We start from the raw sequence: 21,916 nt of genomic DNA, 5'->3' as shown, positions 1-21,916 counted from the left end.
GAGATGAGAGGGCAAAGGGGGTCAGAAGCTGGCTGAATGGACAAGAAAAGAGGGAGTGGAGGAAAGGAGTGTGCTGTCTCATTAGGGGGAGAGCAATTAGGAGTATACAGCAAGGTGTATATAAATTTTTGTCTGATAGACTGACTTGATTTATAAACTTTCACTTAAAGCACAATAAAAAATTTTTTTTTAAGTGCTCTGAAGGAAACAAAGCCAGAGGATGGGCTAGAAACAGGGCAGGGATGGGGACCGATGGGGATGGGTAGTCAAGGAAGCCCGTTCTGAGGGGGTGACCCCTGAGCTGAAATCTGCTTGACAAGACAAGCTTGGCATGTCTAAGAAACAGAAATGCGACCAACGGGGCCGGAACTCAGTGAGATGTAGGACCTGCTGGATGTGGGTGCTGATGGTAAGAGAGGAAACAAGGACGGCTCCGAGGTTTTTGCCCTGTGCAAATGGGTGGGTGGAGGTACCACTTACTGAGACATAGGGAAGAGTGGCCAAAGGAACAGACGTTTTGGACACGTTAAGTTTGAGATGACTTCTTAGACATTCAAGTAGGCAGGTAGGTATCCAAGGCAGGTGAGATGATGGCAGGTTCAAGAACTCTGCGGCTCCACCCCAGAGGCAGCAAGGCTGTGCTGGGGACTCTCACTAAAGAAACAGTGATGTGGACAGGAAGCTAAAAATGAAGTCACCGAAGGATTTTCCTGCTGTGTTGCCCTGATGCAATGGCTTTCTGTTATTCTTTTGAGAGAATAAATCAGGCTGGTCAAGGACTAGAAAGGGCAGAAAAAACATGATAGAAAGGCACTAGAAGCCCAAAATAGACAAGAAGATGTTAAGGGACACGAAGTTGCTCTAAATGTACTCAGTTATTCCTGTCTCGATGAACCTTCTCCCCAGGCCCTGAGAAGCTGTACAGCAGAGAGGAAACTGGTACTACCATTCTTGAGGAACTGTGCAGACTCTAAGGCTGCAAGAATGAAAAGCAGAGTAGGGGGACATGGGAGTGCCCAGATTCTTCTGTCCAGCTCCCCTTCTTTGGGAGATAGCACCCAGCTTCTCTTAAGAAAGAGCTTCCCCCCTGCTCCAACCTATACCTCCAGCGGAGACTGTCAATCATAGTCACCCTCCTCCCCCAGGGCTAGACCAGAGTTCTTCCCGGGGCGGTTCTACAAGGGAGCTGGAAGGAGAGCGGGTAGCAAAGCGCTAAGCTGCTGCCATTGCTCCAACCTCAGAGAAAGTCAGTCTGAGAGACTAACACCAATAAGCAGAAAGCTGAGGCGAGACAGAGAGAGTGAGTCCCGGACAACACTGGAGTCTCTGAGCCCTGGCACCACCTGTTCTTCCAGAGGCCTGGCAAGACTTTAGAGATGAGTTTCTCTCCTTTGAAGCAGTAAAAGGTCCCTGACTAAAGGAACCACCTCCATGCATCTTTTTGTCCCCCTTGCTGAACACCTGGCCCACAGTAGGTGCTCAAGAAATGCCTGTCAAAATGAAAAGGGAGCCTGGGGCACACGAATGTCAGTAGGTCAGACCACACTGTGGCCCACTGCTGGTAAGCAATCCTGGGCTTGATTGTGAAAAGTTCTGTGGTCAGTTTTCCACCCTTGTAAATCTCACCTCCTTTCCTGCCATTGCTTTGATGTGGATTTGTTATCTGTACTCACTCTACTTGTTAAGTATCTCTTTGTTTTGCCATAAGGGAGAGCATACCATTACAGGCAAACTGAACATAAGCTCTCCTGTGGTTCATTCCTTCAATAAATTTTATTTGTTTAAATATTTTTTAAAAAAGCATTCTGTTGTCAGTTTTCATTTTAAGAAAAGCAAAGTAATGGGAACTGTACCCCTATGTCATACCCCCACCCATAGAGACTAGTAGAAAAGCCACTTCCAGGCCCTGGGACAAGGCCTGCAGCCACTCCGCAGAGCTAGCTCCGCCTTCACAAGTCATCTCACTTCTCTGACCTTCTCTGGATCTTAGTTTCCTTATCTGTGAAACTGGACAGAATTACTTAGTCCAGCCAGCTCTAGAAGAATCCATGGCTCTAAGTCCCCCTTCCCATTAAGAAAGTCCATCAGCTACAGTCGCCCCCACTCCTCTGCTCTGGTCCTAGGTAAGCCTCCTCTCCAGTCCCACCATCCCCTGCCCTGGAGCCAGAGCCAGGAGCTTCCTATTAAGGCAGTTAAGAGTCCTTACCCTTACTGGGGGCCAGAGCAGAGGGCAATGGGATGTGAGGGCACAGCTGCCTAGGTCAGGCCCCACAGGGAGTTATGACCAGGTGGCTCTGCATCAGAAAGATGGTTGGGGTTATACGATGGTGTCAACACTCTGACAGAGGGTGCCACCCAATGAAACCATTCTTCCCTCTCCCAAGAGAATATGCCTTGTGACTCCCAGAGAAAACTGAATGGGTCACCAGTTCAGTGCCCATACAGGAGAGCCTACCTCTGCCATGTCAGGCTCCATCAGATGTCAGTGGTGCAAGGAGAAGCCAAGCCACAGCCAGGCCAGGAGGGAGGCAGCCTCAGGTATCCTGTTCAGATGCTCTGGCACTGCCCACTTCCCTTCTCCAGCATTGCTCAAACAGGAAGTCCCAATTACAGAAGTACAGGGGCAGCTGAGAAAATAGTTCATCATCTCGGCATTCCCAGATGCCATTCCCTGGAGGTGGGACACTCCCTGTGGGGGTGCCAGGGACTTCAGCATAACTGCTTTAGGAGTCTACCCAATGCCACTCCTCTCTGCCAGGACACATCAAGGGCCTCAGTCCCAGAGGAGTTAGGAATGGGGAGCACTCCGCTTGCCAAGTGGGAAGATTTCTGACTCACCAGCACATTAGCACAGAGCCCTCCCTGGCTGGTGCTGTGCCTGTCCAAATAGGTTCCAATCCTGGCCCAAGGCTGACCAGCACAGAGTCTAGCCCTCAAAGCTAGCCTAAGTTGTGGCCCTCACGCTACCAAACCCGCATTCTCTCCCCAACATATGGGTCCCAATCACCACTGGATTTTGGGATCAGTCCAGACTTTGGTGTTTGAATCCTAATTCTGTCGCTTCTTAGCCCTCTGAGTTCCCTTGGGGTTGGCGGGAGCACCAGCTCACAAGAGACACTCATGAGTGAGTTTCCCTTCCTTCTCCACCTCTAACATCTACTCGAGTGGTGAAGACCTGAGCGCTTTCCACTTTCTGCTTCCTCTGCCCTGAGGGAGCCAGCATGCAGGGAGCTACCCACAGCCCACCTCTCCTCACTAACAGCCCAGCAAAGGCAGCCCCAGACCTGCTTCCTAGTGAGGCCACTTGACCTTGGAGCAGTCAACAGAGCTCAACAACCACACCCAGTAGCTCTCAGAAGTTTGCTCTTGAGGCTGGCTGTGGAAAAAGGTGCTGGGCTGGCTTGCCTTGGCTGTTCCCTGATTCCAGGGCTGCAGTGGAGAGCACATGTGCCACAGGGGACATCAGGGTGGGACTGCTCCATGAGGTGGTCACTCACTCAGAGCCAGCTGTCCCCAGGGAGCCATGTGACAGATGCTTTCCCTATAACCTCAAATATCTTTAAAAATTCAACAGGATCTGGTTTCTGGAATGACTTGACAATGGATAATGAGAGACAGTAAAAGAGATTTTTTCATTCAGTAAACGCTGTAGGGTAGCATCAGAGAACTTCTCCCCCTCTACCCATCATAGCACTCACATAGCCATAACCCCAAGCTCTTGGAACTGTGGGACCAAGGAATATGATCAACACAATTCTTAGGTGATGACTTGGGCAGCCCCAATGCAAGAGGGGCAGGCAGTGCTCTGGGCTCAAGGCCTTCTCTTCACAGTAGCTCCACATGGAAGGAAAACAAGGTAAGAAGGCAGGAGAAAAAAGCTGTTTCTGCAGCTAGGTAAGGTATGCCCTCTCAGGGGCACCTAGGCCCTACACTTGGTCAGAGCCCAATACAGCTAGTGCTGGCATATAAGGTGCCTTCCATAGGTCATACCACTCCCCCATCCTGAAAGAAATGGATTCCTGATGGCCAAGAGAGGCCCGTGGTCAGCCAGGATGGATCCAGCTGGGTCTGGCTAGGACATGGCTCAAATGGCAGCTGAAAGGGCTACCTGCCTACATATCAGGCTCCCATAGGACAAGCTGAGTCTGACATCCACGATGGACTAGGCTAAGGAAAGACCTGGCATTGCTCCATAAAACTGAGGTACAACCTCAGCTCCCAGATCTTGGCATCTCTCCTCTGGGGTTAGGTTTGGCTTTTCCTTGTTTCCCATCGAGCTCCTTCTGAACCTCCGGGTAGTCAGTGGGTAATGGGATGACCCCTGGAAGGTAGGAGCCTGTGACTGCATACGTCACATGTGCAAAACTCTTCCCAAGAGGAGACTCATGCGTGATACAAAATATTCCTGCGTTTCTAGGACCCCTAGACGCAGACTCCCTCTGTCCGGCACTGGGGAAGCAAGAGAACGAATGCTAAATGGTCCCCACTCTGTTCACCCTGATGTGGCTCCAGCTTCCAGTCATACTTGAGGACACTTGAGAATCTCTATTTTCAGAGATTGACAAACACGAGCTTCAGAATTGGCCCTTCTGCTGTTGACGAAACCTCTTATCTCAAAGGACTTAGCTTGGCCTGAAAAATACAGTTCTAAATCCAGAGTTTTTACCTCTGTGCTATAGACAGGTAAGAGCTGGTATTTGGGATGAGAAAATAGGATACTCTAGACAAGGACTTTCCAAGCCCAGAAATAATAATTTCCAGTCCTGACTGAGTTGCCTCACTTCAGAAGGCTGCTCAGCAGCCTGGTATGTTGTGGTAACACAGGTCTCCCTGTGGGTGAGGGAAGAAGCCCTCAGAAAAGGAGCATAGGCTTGGCCGGCCATAGAGTTGTGGGGACTGCTTGCCCAGAGAGGTGCAGCAAGGAAACAGAGACCTCAGAAGGTGAAACAAGCTCCCCAACCAGGACCATGGTGGGACCCTAGGGTGCCTACACCGTTAACCACCACTGAACCACCAGAGGCTTTCACCAGCTACTGCCCTTTGGGCCCAACTGCCAAACCACCTCTGCTTTGGACAGCCTGTGGAACCTGTTCAGAGAGCTGCAAGGCCTCTGTCGGTCTACCTACCCGCTCCCATCCAGGTCTTTCCCAAGGACAGCTCAGACACAGAACGTACTGAATGAGGAAGACAGTGCAAGGGAGGCAGCACCAGGCACACAATCCAAACTATCTTCCAACAGCCAAGCACCTGGGCAGCCACTCCAGTGACCTCAGAGAATTTCCCTGCTGATTCCAAGGAGGGTTCCCTCAAGGTATCTTATGGGCTTGAACTACAGGGAGACCACCAACTGGCTTCTTCCCTTTACCCAGGCCCAGGAGGGCACTCCCTTGGGAGGTCTGTACAGTACCTACAATCATGCCCAAGGAGCTGAGTGAGGCCTGTGTCCAGGAAAAGTTGTTTCCCTAGCTGGGGAGAACAATGGCTTCCCTCACAGAGGGACTGAGCAGCCCCATGGTTGACTCTGGTGAACCACCATAGATCCTGGGGTGAAAGATGTTCCAGATGGTTAACAGGAGATACTGTGGGGGCTTATCCTATATGGAGTGGGACAGAAGCAATCCTTATTTGGCAGGTATAGCCAGACAGCATTTCCCAACTACTGGAAACACACCTACATGCCAGTGGTCTCTAAGACATCCAATTTGCAAAGGCATCTGCTACTGCTATTTACTCCAAGCAGACACCTTTCATTGCATGTGCTATACCCTTGGGAAGATCAGAAGGAAGGACACTGAGCATTCTGTCACAGCTAGCGTCTGCCACATCCACAGGGTCTAGCCTCTGCCCTCATGAGCCTGGCATGGACCCCAGGGTTCCGCCCTGAGCTCTCCTATCTGTCGTTCTTCCCCCACAGCCTGTCCAGATAGGAACTATCAGCTGTTTGCAGAATATATCCCACCCAGTGGAAGTAGCTTTCTGATGGGCCCGCCACCCATGAGGAGCTAGCACTCCCGGGGCATGCTCCTAACAGCTCGCTCAGAGAAGGCTTGGTGAGGTAAGCTCTAGGGGGTGGGGAAAAATGCTGGCTTGATTATGACCATCCTGTGGAAGGAAAGCAGGCAGCTCTCCCAGGGCCTGGTTGCCTGGCACTGCCTGCTTCAGGAGGTCTGCCCCTCTAATTCCCAGCCAGCTGTGGCTCTTCCAGCTAGTTCTCTTTTGATAGGTCTCATCAAGGAAAGCCTGCCTCAGTGAGCCTGGGCCTTCTTTTTAGGTGTTGAAGTAATTAAAGTAATAAAGACCATATCAACAGAACAGCTGCCTCCTGCACAGGAATGACAAGGAGGAAGTTATCAGCTGCCCAGCTCTGATACAGACAGAGCCTCCTATCAATTCAGTCACAGATCAATTCAGCCAGAGTCTTCCTGGGCCTGTCTAAGGCACCAGACACAGAAGGAAGATCTGTCCTTCCTCACCCTCCTCAGAGTACCCGAGCTTTCAAGAAACCTGAACTCCACTCTCCAGCCACAACGCTGACTTCCTCTCCCCGCTTCCTCAATCCAGGGATCCCAACCCTGCCCTTCCCTGTAAGCTCACCAGTGGGAGGGTGGGGCTGCAGGTACACTCATCTGCCTGAGGATCACCCTTAGCCAGGGGTTCTGACACTTACTTTTGGGCCACACCTATTCCTTGGTTTCACACTTAAGGAGGCCAAAAACACCTTACCCTATGAAAGGTAAACAGGAAAATGTCCACATCCTCCAAAAGAAACCTCTGGCCCTGCAAACTAAGACACGCCCATAGGCTCCCCAAAAAGTCTAACCAGCACAACCTCATACAAGAGCCACTCTGTTACCATCTACCTGTCGCCAGGGTCAAAGTGAGACCACCAGGGTAGCTGTTCTCTGCCCCTGACAGCTCTAGAAACAAAGATTTCTTTGCTGAGCCAGTACAACTCAAGAAAACCAGGGCTTCGAACTGGTTCTTGCCAGTCCAGTCATGGTCTGCTCCCCCTCATGACTAAATGTGAACCAGCAGTTTGCTCAGCAATACTGAGCGCTGACACACAGAAAGGCGAGTGGTCATTCCTCCTACAGGTAGAATGTGCTGGCACAGCCCCCACACACAATCGGCACCACAATCCACTGGGGTGAGGCTAAGCTCCAAATGAAGGCTTCTCCCAACTGCAAGCCAATGGGGACCTGACTCAAGGCTGGTTCCAGAACAACACATGGCTTCCTGAAGCCCATCAAGTCCAGGCAAAGCACAGCAAAGTGCAGGAAAGACCTCATTCCACAGCCCAAGCACATCATGCCAGGCACTGTGATTACTCTGGGGGAGCGGTGGTAAAAAAGATGTGGTCCGAGTCACAAGAAGGACACTGTTAGGTAAATATGAAGGAGTCACCCCAAGGCAGGGTGACGAGTGTAATCACGTAGATGTGATCAGGGCTAAAGGGGGCAGCCAAGGGTTTATGAGGGTCAAGAGGGAGGACATGCCCGGGGCAAGAGGGACATCTGCCCAGAGACAGAACAGGGAAGGTCTGCAGCAAGTTTGGGGCCCACACAGACACACAGATGTGTGGTGTTTTCGGAGGGCAAAGGTGGCAGAAAACAAGGCTAAGCAGCACCCTCGGAGACTGTGTCTTCTGGACTGGGGGGTCAGAAGCCCAAAGCAAGCAGGGGACACACTGGTACTGGTTTCTTAGGAGGAAACCTCATGCCACAATGAGTACAGGGAGTGGGGAGCAGAGGCCTGGAGCCAAGTCCCAAACAGGGAGCTGTGGGAACAGCCCAGTGGAGAGGCAATGACAGTAGGGATGGTGAAAAGGGGCCAGGAGAAGAGTTGCCCTGGAAGAGGGGGGCAGAATCAAAGACAACTCTGAAGATTCCCGTTCGGGAGCCAGGGCGAGGGTATCTAACAGCAGGAGCAGAGATGCATGATATGACAGTCTGGTTTTTATAGGAAGATAACCTCTGTTTGGGGCAAATGGGTTTCGCTGTCTGCTGGCTCTTAAGCAAAGCACTGAGGTTTCTAGAGGTCTGATCTGCTCAAAGGTAGAGTGCAATTAGAACAGGGGGCTGAATACTTCAGCCTGGAGGTGCCAGGCTGCCCTTTAACTGCACTTTCAAGACTTGGCCAAGCACGGGCAATCATTCAGAAGCCACAGAGCTTCCTCTGGGTCTTTCAAGGAAGGCAGGTATTGCCTCCATAGTCTCCACATTCACTTTACTCAGCTACTAACCAGGAACAAGGCCAAAGAGAAGCCAGGGAATCCAGTAACCTGGGGTGGAGGAGGAAAGGAGAGAAAGAGTTTAACCCCTGCAGTCAAGAAGGGCTTACTTCAGACAGAAAGGGGTGGAGGCTCTGTTAGACCAGTCTGTCATCTGTCTGGGTTTCAAACACTCCATCAGATGGAGACTCTCCTCCCTCAAAAGTCTCTCTTCCGAGGGATCATAAAAGGCAGGATTAAGAGCCAAAGACCACAGCAGCTGGACAGGCCAAGGCTGGGCTTCCTGTTAACCTCTTTTCTTGGACTGACTCAGACAAGGGCTGCTCGACTCGTGCTTTCTCACTTGCTCCTAATAACACTGAGGCTAGGCATCTGAAATGGCCATCACCAGGCCATTTTATTAATAAAAGCATTCTTGAAACAAATCATTACCAACACTGGAGCACACCACCAGTATCGTGAAGCCCAATCACCTACCACCCTGAAGACGCCAAGTCCAATCGAATTTCTCCAGCTGGGCTCAATCCTGTCCTCTCTTCCCCAGCTCTCTCGTCTCAGCTACTACCATGCTCTTCTGGACTGTGGTGATAGTCTCCTTACTGGCCTCTTTGCCCCTGTTCCTGCCCTTCCAGCCTGTGCCAATATGAGCCGGCCTCACCGCAGCTTAAACCCTTCAGTGGCTCCCCATAGCACCAGTGCAACCCACACTCCTCACTGTGCCCTGGCAACCACACGGACCAGCCCTACAGGCCTACATTCACTTCCTCAGCGCCCAGCTCTTTCCATGTTCTCTCTCACTCAGCCTAGAACCTTCTTCCTCTCCCCCTACCCTCCCCCCCAGCACCTTACCACTCCTGGCCTAGCTAACTCCTCCTCATCCTTCAGATGCCAGCCTGAATGTCACTTGCACATGGAAGCCCATGTATAGTGCACTCTCATGGCACCGTGCACTCTCCCTCACAGCACTGACCGAAGGGCAAAGTGACCAACTGCAGGGTTATTTATTCAGTATCTGTCTCCCCCACTGGGCTGAGATCCACAGGGACAGGGACTGTGTCTGTTTACCCTGTGCTGGGCTCAGTGCCTGGCACATAGTAGGTACACAAGAAATGAATAAGGACATCACCATTATGACTAAATAAGATACTTGTCGGTAAAGCACCTAGCACAGACAGCCTGGAACACAAGGGGCTCTCGGTAACCAGCACCTCCAACAGAACACACTGCATGGGTGGAGAAAGGGTATCTGTTCACTCAAAGCTGTGATGATGCCAAAGAACAGCCTTCCAAGTTCTCCACGAAGAAAAAAACTGCCTGGAGTCTCAGTTCTGCAGCAGCTCGGAAGCACAGGGAATCATCACAGAGCTGTTAATGCTGCTGCCCTCAACCAAAGACCTGTCCAGGGAAGACAGAATCTGCCCTGTTAAAAGTTTCCCTGGAACACTGGAAGGACTATCCCAAAGGGATAAAGCAAGTGCCTCCTTGCCCAGGATCAGGGTGCTCTTTTCAATCCAGTGGCCTCTTTCAGGATGAATGAGGGCCGCCTGCCGTTACACGGAATAACTCCCGAAGCAGCAGCCTGACACACCTTCCCACTCAGCAATCCAGGCTGGCTGCAGGCTCTGTGCACCCCTCCTGTCTCAGTCCTTGCACCTGCTGAGAAGGCCTGTTGCTCCCCTTGGCTCCTGGTACCTCCTCGACATCCACTGACTCCTTCTCAGAGATGACTGTGCACACACTTACTCCTCTGAGCAAACTGGGATGGCATGTTAAGACTGACTCGCAGACAGCTAAAACCCCACCTGGAAGGCCAGAGCCTTAAAAAATCTAAAAACCCAAAGTTATCTAGTGCTGCTATAATAAAAAAATACTAAAATGCTGGCTTTAACAAACAGAAACTTACTTTCTCACAGTTTAGGAGGCTAGAGGTCTGAATTCAGAGTGCTGGCTCTAGGGGAAGGCTTTCTCTTTCTGTCGGCTCTAGAGGAAGATCCTTGTCTCTTCAGCTTCTGCTTCCTGGTTCCTTGGAGATTTCCACGTGTCTCGGCATCTACCTTACCCCATTTCTCTCTCTGATTACTTGTTTAATCTTTTTTTATATCTCAAGAGAGGCTGACTCAAGATTCACCCTACAGTAATCCTGTCCATTATCATAACAAAGACAACCCATTCCCAAATGGGATTATAACCACAGGCACATGGGTTAGCATTTACAACATATACTTTGGGAGAACATAATTCAATCCATAACAACCAGCAAGCCTGGAGACATCAACCCTCAAACATCTCATATGAGGTTAACACCGAAGTCTCAAAATCTGGACCCAGCCTAAGCCACCCCCCACCACCACCATCGACACTACTCTATCTATACAACCCAATTAGCCTTCATCTCGACCAAAGGCCTCTTGGAAAGTGGGAGCAACTGGCAGAAAAGACTTTAACTGCTATCCCCCTCCAGCCTACTGGCAAGCCAATATGGGCAGGCCTAACCCCTGCTTACACCATTCAGAGGCTCCCCATAACACCGGCTCAATCAAAAGACATACAAGTAGCTTTAGGGTCAACTGCTTATGAATGATCAAACTTTCAGTTTTGGAGAATGTATGCATGGTCACCACAGAAAAGAAAAAAGTGATCACGAAAGTGGAAAGCACCAAAGGGCACTGTGATCTTTCAACCCCAACACTGGGATGAAAGTAGCAGGCCCACCATCATCACTCCTGAGAGGGGTGCCTCCACCCCACCCCCATATATCTTGTGCTAAGTCTACCCAGCCATTCAGCCAGCCCAGGATCCTGAGAAAGTCAATGGCCTCCATCCTTCCCAGGGAGAAGCCCTATACAGATGCAATCTCACCCCTACTTTCCACCTTTAGGAATAATCAGGAAGATGATCAGATATGGCAGAAAAAAAGCCCTCAAGGGCTGACAGACAGAGTGAAAACAAAGACAAGCGCAATATCCACTGAACATTTAGGCCCCTTTCTTTTGCCAGAAAGACATGTACCAGTAAGGATAAAAAAAACGGTGCCCACTTTTCTGATGTGTTTAGTGTGAGACCAAGATACCCCATCTACTGTCTTCAAACCCCTTCTATTCCCACAGGGCCACCCTCTGTGCCTGGGTTGGGTCCAACTCCATGAGGGCCAAAAATGGATTTTCCAACAATTTTACATTAGCAATGTCAAAGCACCCTTGACAAGCAGGTGGCCTCAGACCAGCTCAGAGAGCTCAAAAGCCCCACCTAATGAACAAGGGAAACAGACTAGGCCAACTCCACACCAGCTCACCTCAAAGAGATTCAGGCCAACCTTGAACCCCTCCCACCTCTTCTGCTCCACTCTGTGGATCCCAAACTCAAAGGGCCATGCAAAAATAGTCTTTACTAAACAAGGAGGAACAGATGGAAATCAGTACACCAAGCCCAGCACATGGCCACAGGTCAAATCCCCAGACCACCTGAAAGCCAGGAGCAAGGTCTTCTCGAAGCAGGGGCATTTGCTTTTATTTCATTTTTAATCTTATTTGTATTGTTAAAACAGACAATATATTCACAAAGAAAACTCAAAAGGCACAAAAGCAAAAAACTTCCTTCCCAGCTATCCTGCCCCTTCCCAAGGGACAACCAATATTATAAAATTTTCTGTAGCTTTCCGAAGATGTTCTATGCATGTACAAGCAGATACAGGTATGTTTGTTTTCCCTCCTTTTCTCTGCACATTTGGTAGCGTATTACATACTGCTCTACACCTTGTATTTTTCACTTAAAATATATCCTACAGATTACCCCAAATCAGTACCTAAAGAGCCTCTTCATTCTTTTCATTTCTATATAGTATTGCCTTGTATAAACAAAAATGCATTATTTTAACCAGTGTTCAGGGTTGTTTTAATTGCCATCCAATAGTTCCTTATATGTACTAAGCCTAGAAATACCTCTTCCTCCATCACCAAAGCAGAGTGAACATTCAAAGAGCACAGTTAAAGCAATAAAATAAATTAAAAAAAAAGATCAAGAATCAGTTTACTGTTGATAGGAAATTATTTCTCTAAGCTCCTTGTTTACTAGAGCTATGGAAACTCCAGACACAACTACTTTGCCAAGGCCAGAAGCTTGCTGAACAAAGACCATGACCACATGCTACACAAGGAGGTCAAACATGCCACATACATACTAATTAATAACAAAAGACCAGTTTTTATTCATATCGAAGCAAAAAAAGTCAGAATTACAGATCCTGACAATTAGTTGAATCCTAAGTGTGTTTATATTCCTAGTATTTGAAATCAGTCCATTAGAAAAAGTCTAAGATTGAAATTAAACCTGGATTGAAAAGTATAAGGTTTAAGTGTCACTCCCTCTTTGGAGAAAGCCAGTGGCCTTCCTTGTGTCATAGGCACAAAGGGTGGAGGACCAGGACAAAAACACAGGGACTTTGCCTGTCCCATGATGGTGTCAGAGCAGCTTATACCATGTCACTTCTGCTACCCAAGGTACAAATGGGCTTGGGACCGTCTTCTAGAACCCACCAGTTAATGACTGAGAAGCTTCTATCCCCAGCCAGGACTGGGCATGAGCTGCTGGGCAGATGGCAGCAGAAGGAATGGGTATCTGGGTGGTAGAGGAGCCCATCTGCAGGGCCTAGAGCATTCCACTAATATGAGGCAGCTGACTGTCAAATCTAAGTCTTGCTCACATCCTCTCATTTATTGAGAAATCACCTCAATCATGCTCCATGTGGGATGTCTCCTAAAGACTTTGACCTTAAACATGGTGAAGTAACAAGATGCCAGGGTTGGCAGTAGCTTCCCTCCCAGCACATGCCTGAGTCCCAGGCTGGTTAGTAAAGGCCAATGACAGTAAGGGCTACTGAGGCGTATCCTCACTGGGAGCAAGCTCAGGTCACTTGATTGTGACTGCAAACAGTTCAAATTCTATGAATGACAATCACTTGCCAATTAATTTTTGGAATGGAAGCCCACACCATCCCAGCCCAATGGCCACCTTTCAGAATCCTACAACCAATGGCATGGCTTGGGGCAGGTGGCCAGCAAACAGTCTTCTTCCAGCCTCTTAGCTGCCGCCATGACTCTCATCACAAAATGGATCAGGGGAGCAGAACAAATGTTCTCTTAACCAATGACTCACCAGGAAGTCTGTTCATGTTGACGCCTTGAGCTGAGAGTCCTATTCCCATGTACCTTCAAAAAAGCACACATACACACACAAAATTTTTGGTTACCAAAGGATTATGCATCTCCCTTTTGAAATATTTCTTGGTTAAAAAACAGAAAAACAGGAAAAGCAATAAATGTAGAGACTTTTTTTAGCATACTAGTGGTTCTTGGAAAGGCTTTACATTTTGATTTTCTAATGGAAAGCACCTTAGTGCCTTAAGCAGCCAGAGAAACAGGAGGTTGTACCTATAACCATGAACCATGTCCTGAAGACACCACTTTCAGTTCCTTGGCTTTCTGGCTCCAGGTAAGACAGTAAAATCTACCCTCAAGAAGTACCTAAAGTATGCAGCTCAACCCTAGGTAGTGCTTGGCAAAGCAATGCAAGACCACATACAAAGGCACAAGCCACTCTGCAGTAAGGACCAGGACATGGAAAAGGTACAGTCAGGCTAGATGTGCACAGGATCAAGACCCCAAGTTTCTTTTCTGGGTGACTCAAAACTCACAGCCATCCCTCAATATATCCACCACTCGCCTTCCAGACCATCCATAGCTGGGTCTCTTAAAAAGCTGGGGTATAGCAGACATGGATTGGACTGGACAATGGGTTGGAGAGAGATGCTGATGAGGAGTGAGCTACTTCCATCAGGAGGACACTTGAGACTATGTTGGTATCTCCTGTCTGGAGGGGAGATGGAAGGGTAGAGGGGGTTAGAAGCTGGCAAAACGGTCACGAAAGGAGAGGCTGGAAGGAGGGAGCGGGCTGACTCATTAGGGGGAGAGTAAGTGGGAGTATGTAGTAAGGTGTATATAAGTTTATATGTGAGAGACTGACTTGATTTGTAAACTTTCACTTAAAGCAAAATAAAAACTATTAAAAAAAAAAAAAGCTGGGGTATGGTGCTGTATGAGGACCCTGAGACCCCTCTCTCTTCCCACCCTAGGTACCAAAAGAACTAAGCCGCCCACAGCAACGTGAGGCCTTTGTTGCAACAACTGTGTCAAAGGTGTCTTGTCTTAATGGCTCTCATGAGGTGGAAGGTCAGAAAAGAAAATATTATTTTTAGTCTAAATGTTTGTAGTATACAAGGAAATAGTGAGGTTATTTCCCCAAAAACTTAGAAGAGAAACAAAGTCATTGTCTTCTGAGAGTAAAATAGTAGAAACCCACACATGATGCTGATATTAATCACATAGTGTCAACAGGTAGTTGAGTCACCCAGAATATTCAAAACACCAAACATAAAAGCTGAGGTATACCCTCAAGAAGGTGATATCTGAGTGTGATGCCACTGTAACCCTGGCCCACAGTAATTGACTGTCTAGAATGAGACCCAGGTCAATGAGTATCAGTGACCATGTACAGAACAAAAAAGGGCCAGACACAGACAGTACTGTCCAGGGGACACGAGACCCTGAATTTGCACTCTACTCACCACGGCCTGGATGGTATGAATCACTGACAACTCCCTACACCTCCCCCTGCTCCAACTGTGGGCTCTCCAACCCATCTTCTTACAATTGAGTCCATGCCAAGGCGGTGTCCTAGAGATACCAGACAGAAGCAAGACCTAGTGGCCCCTGTGAGATTGATCAGTGGAGGCCAGTCCCTTGCACCCAACAGCTCTGGTCAGGCTGAAGCCTCAACCGTGCACAGGGGTCAACAGGCAGCCAGTCATTCTTCTCAAGACTATTATCCCTGTGCAGTGGGAGGCCCCTCCCCTAAAAGGGCAACACCCACACGGGGAACCTGAAGTTCTGTCAGGTGAAGTGCTCACTCCTGATCCCAAAGGCAGGAATCAAATTGGGCTGTCTATCCTATACATGAACCTGCCCAAGACACAAGAGCCCCTCCAGGACCCTGAGCCTGGGTTATTTGAAGATACCCTTACCATTAGCTTTAGAGCCTCACAAGGATTGGAACTTGGACAGCCATGTCTTGCATCCCTCCCACTGAGCACAGGGCCTGACAGACACAGCAGCCCGAGCTCAGTATTTGCTGGGCAGACTGAGGTCACTGTTTACCCTGTCTTATTTCATGGATGTGTAGCAAATCTCTGAAAACCAGGTTCAGATCCTTAAAGAATAATGTCGATCCAAAGACCAAGAAGTCAGAATGAATGGTTTCAGCCTTGCCTTCCCAGTCGGCCTTCCTGTGATGAAATGTCATAGAAAACAACAATCAAGTTTAAGATAAAATATTTCCCTAATCAAGGGACATACACATCCTAAAACTGTCAGTAACTAGGCAACAAATACTTATTTTCAATCAGTCATGCTGGCACCTTCATCTAGTCTTTTAATATTGCCACCAAAGCTGGTGAGGCACCAGTCAGGTACTCAATCCTGTGCAACTTCTCAGGGAACAGGTTTTGTTGTGCCAGCTCTATCTGTGCCCATATCTCCCTGGACCTTGGAGCAGCAACAAATTACATCACCACCATTTGCTGTTACCGAGGGTCACACGCACCTCAGTGACAAGGCTTCTGCAGCATCCAGTTAGGCTCCCCAGGGTGTGGAGGGAGAAAAGGGATTTGCATTAGCTGAGTGCCAGGTAAGGCCACGTGTTCTTCTGGGCTCTTTACACATGTTGTTCCTTCACAGAGAATGTTTCCAGAAGAGGACAGAAGTCACAGATCAAGGGCACTTTGTGTAAAGCAGAGCCACATCTCTGTACTTACATGTTACACCCACTTCTAACAAGCTTAGGAGTCCTGAAAGGTTGGCGGTTCAAGTTTAGCTGAGGTGTCTTGGAAGAAAGGCCTGGCAATCTACTTCTGAAAAATCTGCCACTGAACACCCTATGGAGCAGTACTATTGTGACACACATGCGGTCAGCATGAGTCAGAACTGACTTGACAGCAACCGGTTCTAACAAGCTTGGCTATCTGGTTTCCCAGCCCTTTGAAGATTAAAAACACCAAAAAAAAAACCAAACCCAGTGCCATCGAGTCAATTCCGACTCATAGCGACCCTATAGGACAGAGTAGAACTGCGCCATAGAGCTTCCAAGGAGTGCCTGGTGGATTCGAACTGCCAACCCTTTGGTTAGCAGCCGTAGCACTTAACCACTACATCACCAGGGTTTCCCTTTGAAGACGAGAAGCAGCAAATTAGGGCAGAGCCAAGGCATGCCCACTATCAAAGTCAGGAGAGCAAGTTGAGAGCCTCCTAGCCACCAAGGACCCAAAAGAAACAAGTGTCCTCCTTATCCCTTTCTGAAATTTAATAGAATTTTTCCACTATGTAAAAAAATATCAAAAACCTTGGAAAACAGAGAAAAAAAATCCCACCATCTCATCACAACCAGTAGTATTAACAATTTTATGATTGTTTCATTAAGGATATGAGCTTTGCGCTTTTGAGAGCTATAAAAAAAAAGTCATAATTATTTAACATTTGAATTATGGTGTTGGCAAAAAATACTGAATATACCATGGACTGCTAGAAGAACAAACAAATCTGTCTTGAAGAAGTATACCCAGAATGCTCCTTAGAAGTGAGGATGGCGAGACTTTGTCTCACGTACTTTGGACATGGTATCTGGAGGGACCAGTCCCTGGAGAAAGACATCATGCTTAGTAAAGAAGAAGGTTGGTGAAAAAGAGGAAGGCCCTTGATGAGATGGATTGACACAGTGGCTGCAACAATGGGCTCAAGCATAGCACAGCAATGATTGTGAGGGTAGAGCAGGAACGGGCAGTGTTTTATTCTGTTGTACAAAGGGTCGCTATGAGTTGGAACCAACTCCATGGCACCTGACCTAACGACATAATCACTCTATTTTTTTTTTTCCCACTTATCATTACCACATGTAAGTAAGCATTCCCCAAACTTCTACACGGTCTTCAGAACTTATATTTCAAATGATGTTGTTAGATGTCATCGAGTCGATTTCAACTCAAAAGCAATTCAAGAGCCCTGGTGGCTCAACAGTTAAGCATTCGGCTGCTAACCGAAAGGTTGGCGGTTAGAATCCACTCATTAGCTCAGAGGGAGAAAGACTGGGGATCTACTCCCGTAAAGATTACAGCCTAGAGGACAATTCTACTGTTAAATGGGGCTGTTACAAGTGGAAAAAGACTCAAGAACATCTAACAACAACAACAAAAAAAAAACAGATTACATGGAGTTGCCTTAAGGTAACCATTTCCAAATGGTTGTACATTTACATTCCAGTTGTTTCTTACTGTAAGTAATTCTGCAAGGAATTTTTCCACATATATTCCCCATCTTGGACTACTTCTTCCCTCCCGTGGCAAGGTCCACGTACTCATGCACCTCCTTCCTAACACTACTAGGGTCTCTTGCACTATGGTGGCCTTGTCCCTGCCAGTGTCCCGTCTGCAGTAAATGCTCCTTTTTCCTTTGGCTTTTAGCACCACTGTTTTTTTTTTTTTTTTGGAGGGAGGGAGGGAGGGCAGACAGTCTTTACCATCCAAATAAAGAATCAGGTGGGGAGGGAAGGCTCAGATCAACCCACCTTGCTCTGAAACCAGCTATTCCATCGTATCAGGCAGGAACCAGGAAAAATCAACCAACACATGGCCCTGAGAACTTGGCCCACAGGAGTCAGGGGACTAGAAAAGGGGAAGGAAGAGCGAGGGGAAAGAAGGGAAAAATGGAGAAAGGAAAAAGAACAGCGCTTCAAAGAAGGAGTTCCCTGATTCAAAGGGAACCTGTTTTCTGCTCTGTTTTGGGACACAGAGTTAGGTCATTAAAAGGTCTAAGATGTGGACCAATACAGCCTGGAGCAAGACAGGACAGCTCAGCCCTTTCTGAGGACATTCAAGCTGCCTCCTACCTCCTGCCAGAAAGGGCCAGCATCAAGGATCATCAGAGCTGAGCTGCATAAACCCACTGGCAGGCTTCCATTAGATTAAAGCCTGCACATTTACCCAGAAAAACAGCACCCTGAATAATTGGCTTCCTGACTTCACATGGTAGAGGTTGCCAAAAGCCCACCTCCATGCCCTCAATATTTAGGCTGACCACGTAATAATGGCCCCAACTGCCCTGCAGCCAGTCATCAGCTCAATGTGCCCAAGTAGGATTCCCTGCCTTGGACGCCAGCCCACTGATCTGGCCCTGTTCAGAGGAGCCTGGGCCTCTGCCCAACACCACACGTGGTCCCATCCCTGGCGCACAGGTTTCCTGACACATAGATGGGGAAAGACTCTGCTTCCCAGGGGCAGCACAAGCACTAACTTCGGGGGAAGTTTTGGGTGATACATGAAGGTGAAGTGACTGGAGGGCACCAGAAGACAAAGACCTCTGAACCCCAAAGCACAAACACATTTTAACCCTCCTGAAGCTCCTAACCCAGCACCTAGCAGATCAGATGCACTTAAGAAGTATGGTAACCGGCTAACTGCCAGGAAGAATGGCTCATATCCTTTTCATAAATACCCTGGGAGGATACCATCAAGTAAGTGAAAAGATAACCCACAGAACAGGAGAAAATATCTGTAAAGCATATATCTGACAATGGACTATTATTCAGACTATACAAAGAACTTCTACAGCTCAACAAAAAGACAAACAATCCAATTAAAAAATGTGCGAAGGGCTTGAAAAGACATTTTTCCAAACAAGATATACAAATGGCCAATGTTGTTGTTGTTAGTTGCTGTCGAGACAATTCTGACGCACCACAACCCTGTGCGTGCAGCACAGAATTGCTCCATAGGGTTTTCAAGGCTGTGATCTTTTGGAAGCAGATCACCAGGCCAATAAGCACATGAAAAGATGCTCAACATTCTTAGTCATTAGAAAAATGCAAATCAAAGCCACAATGAGATACTACTTTACACTCAGTACCCACTGCCATCGAGTTGATTCCGACTCACAGCGATCCTATAGGACAGAGTAGAACTGCCCCATAGAGTTTCCAAGGAGCGCCTGGCGGATTCGAACTGCCGACCTTTTGGTTAGCAGCTGTAGCACTTAACCACTTCGCCACCAGGGTTTCCTTACACTCACTAGGGTGGCTATAATCAACAAACGGAAAATGAAAAGCACTGATAAGAAAAAAAAAGTGTTGGCAAGGATGTGGAAAAGTTAATACCCTGGTACACTGCTGGTAGGATTGTAAAATGGTACAGCTTCTATGGAAAGCAGTATGCATGTTCCTCAAAAAGTTAAACACAGAGTTACCATATGACCCAGCAACTCCACTTGTAGATATATACCCAAGAAAACTGAAAACATATGTCCACACAAAAAATTGTACATGAATGTTCACAGCAGCATTATTCACAAGTCAGAAAGTATTAACAATCCAAACGTCTATCAACTGTTGAAAAAATAAACAAATTGTGATATAGTCATACCACAGAATATTATTCAGTCATAAAAATGAATGAAGTTCTGATACAAGCTACAACATGAATGAACCTTGCAAATATTATGCAAAGTGGAAGAAGTCAGACACAAAAGGCCACACAGCAAGATTCCACTGATATGAAATGTCTATAACAGACAAATTCAGAGGGATAGAAAGTAGATTAGCGGCTGCCATAGGTTTTTTTTTTTTTTTTTATAGGTTAGGGGGAAGGGAAATGAAGACTGACTGTGAATGGAATGGGTTTCTTTTTGGGGTGACAGAAATGTTCTGGAATTAGATAGCAGTTAATAGTTGCACAACTCTATAAACAGATACTGAAAACCACTGAATTGTACACTTTAAAATGATAAACTTTGTGGTATGTGAATTATATCTTAATGAAGCTGTTATTATTATTATTATTTTTTTAATAACCTAGGCACAGGAGGTGGGGCCAAGATGGTAGAACAGCCAGACGCTTCCGGTGATCCCTCTTACAACCAAGACCCGAAAAAAAAAAAGTGAAACGATTATATTTATGACAAGCTAGGAGCCCTCAACATCAAAGGCAAAGTGAGAAAACAGACTGAGCGGCAGGGGGAGGGAGACAAAGTTCAGAAGAGGAGAGAAGTTGCCAGATCTGAATTGCTGGGATCCCCCAGGCACCATTCCCAGGAGCGACCGTGGCGGGCTGGTAGTAGCTTTTCGCTGCGCTTTACTCAGGGACAAACAGCCAGCCGCAGAGCCTATTCACACCTCTGGAACCCGAGAAGAACAACACTCTTGGCAAAAGCTAAGTACTAGTGTATATTTTACCACATCCCCAGCCCCTGCCCCCAAGCCAGCTTCACTGGCTGTCGATTTCCCTGGGCCTGAGATAGGCCCTGCCGAGCGCCATGAGCCATTCTCCCAGCCTAGGAGAAGGAATAAATTTACAACTGGGGGAAAACATAATTTGCCAGCTCCACTAAGCTGGGGAGCTCAGGACAGAGGTAGCTTCTGTCCAGGCATAAATGGTCCACGGATTCTGAGTATCTTTCACGCCTACAGGGACCTGTGAGGGCCTATTTCAGGACAATAAGCCCTTGTTGGCAGACTGCAACTGTTTCAGCTGTGCAGTGGAAAGGTGGGTATTTGATATTTCATACCACTTTGCCTATCGAACAGGGTCCTCACCTACTCACATCGGGGGCCTAGGGACTGGTGGCTCCACTGAGGTCACCTGGCCACCCACAACAGGGGTCCAAGGATAACCGGTACCTCCCAGTCCTTACAACCAAAGGCACTGGGTGCCCATGGTCCATCTGCAGGACCCACCCACCTGTGCGCTCTAGGGAACAGGGATGTGCTGTCCTCACAGACACTCGGGGGACCCTGCCTTATTCAGAGTGTAACTCTCTGCTGCAACCAGATACCGGTACCTACACCAATCACCCCTGCTCCTCTAAGACAAGAGGACAGAGCCTGTACCACACACTTGATGACCAACTACCTGAACATCTGAGCTGAATCCATATAAGAAAAGTGAATTGACTCCCAGGCTCATATAGGTGATAACAGCTCTAGCCACCTGGTGACAGGATGTTAGAGCTTCAAAGGCGAAAATAATCAAGCTAGCTCACTCAAGCAACCTATTTTGGCATATCAAAACAAACCAAAGCAAGAAGCTAGGATACAGTAAACAAACATAAATTAATAACTTTTAGATACCTTTGGAGACAAGAGTCAATACCAAATCACATAAAGAAGCAGGTCATGACCACTTCAACAAGCTTTCAAAACAAAGAAACTAGGAATCTTCTCTGTGAAAGTGCCTTCCTGGAATTGCCGGATGCGGAACACAAACGATTAATACACAGAATCTTGAAGACATCAGGAACGAGATCAGGAAGGAGATCAGGCAATATGCAGAACAAGCCAAGGAACACACAGATAAAGCAGGTGAAAAAATTAAAAAAGGTAATGCAAGAACATAATGAAAAATTTAATAAGCTGTAAGAATCCATAGAGAGATATCAATCAGAAATTCAGAAGATTGACAATAAAATTACAGAATTAGACAACTCAATAGAAAGTCAGAGGAGCAAAATTGAGCAACTGAAAGGCAGAAGTGCTGAGACTGAAGACAAAGACTTGGCACCAACGTATTTGAAGAATAATCAGATAAAAGAATTAAAA

General features: G+C 47.6%; 1 protein-coding gene across 4 annotated transcripts in view; it reads right to left on the bottom strand.

Annotated features, from left to right (window-relative positions):
• The window catches only part of RANBP10 (RAN binding protein 10), a 73,529-nt gene that overhangs the window by 27,408 nt on the left and 24,205 nt on the right, over window positions 1-21,916 (bottom strand). For 3 of the 4 annotated variants that reach the window (XM_010596741.3, XM_010596740.3, XM_003417024.4), the window contains exon 3: window positions 13,382-13,434. In XM_010596741.3, the coding sequence (XP_010595043.1) occupies window positions 13,382-13,434 (53 nt within the window). Of the gene's footprint in view, window positions 1-13,381; window positions 13,435-14,849; window positions 14,959-15,438; window positions 15,567-21,916 lie in introns of all 4 variants that reach the window. The other variant, XM_023556570.2, reaches the window with a different exon arrangement.

Source organism: Loxodonta africana, chromosome 21, assembly GCF_030014295.1.
Source record: "Loxodonta africana isolate mLoxAfr1 chromosome 21, mLoxAfr1.hap2, whole genome shotgun sequence".
NCBI classification, from domain to species: Eukaryota; Metazoa; Chordata; class Mammalia; order Proboscidea; family Elephantidae; genus Loxodonta; species Loxodonta africana.
Note: the sequence above shows the minus strand (reverse complement) of the source record. Positions and strands in the feature narration are given on the sequence as shown.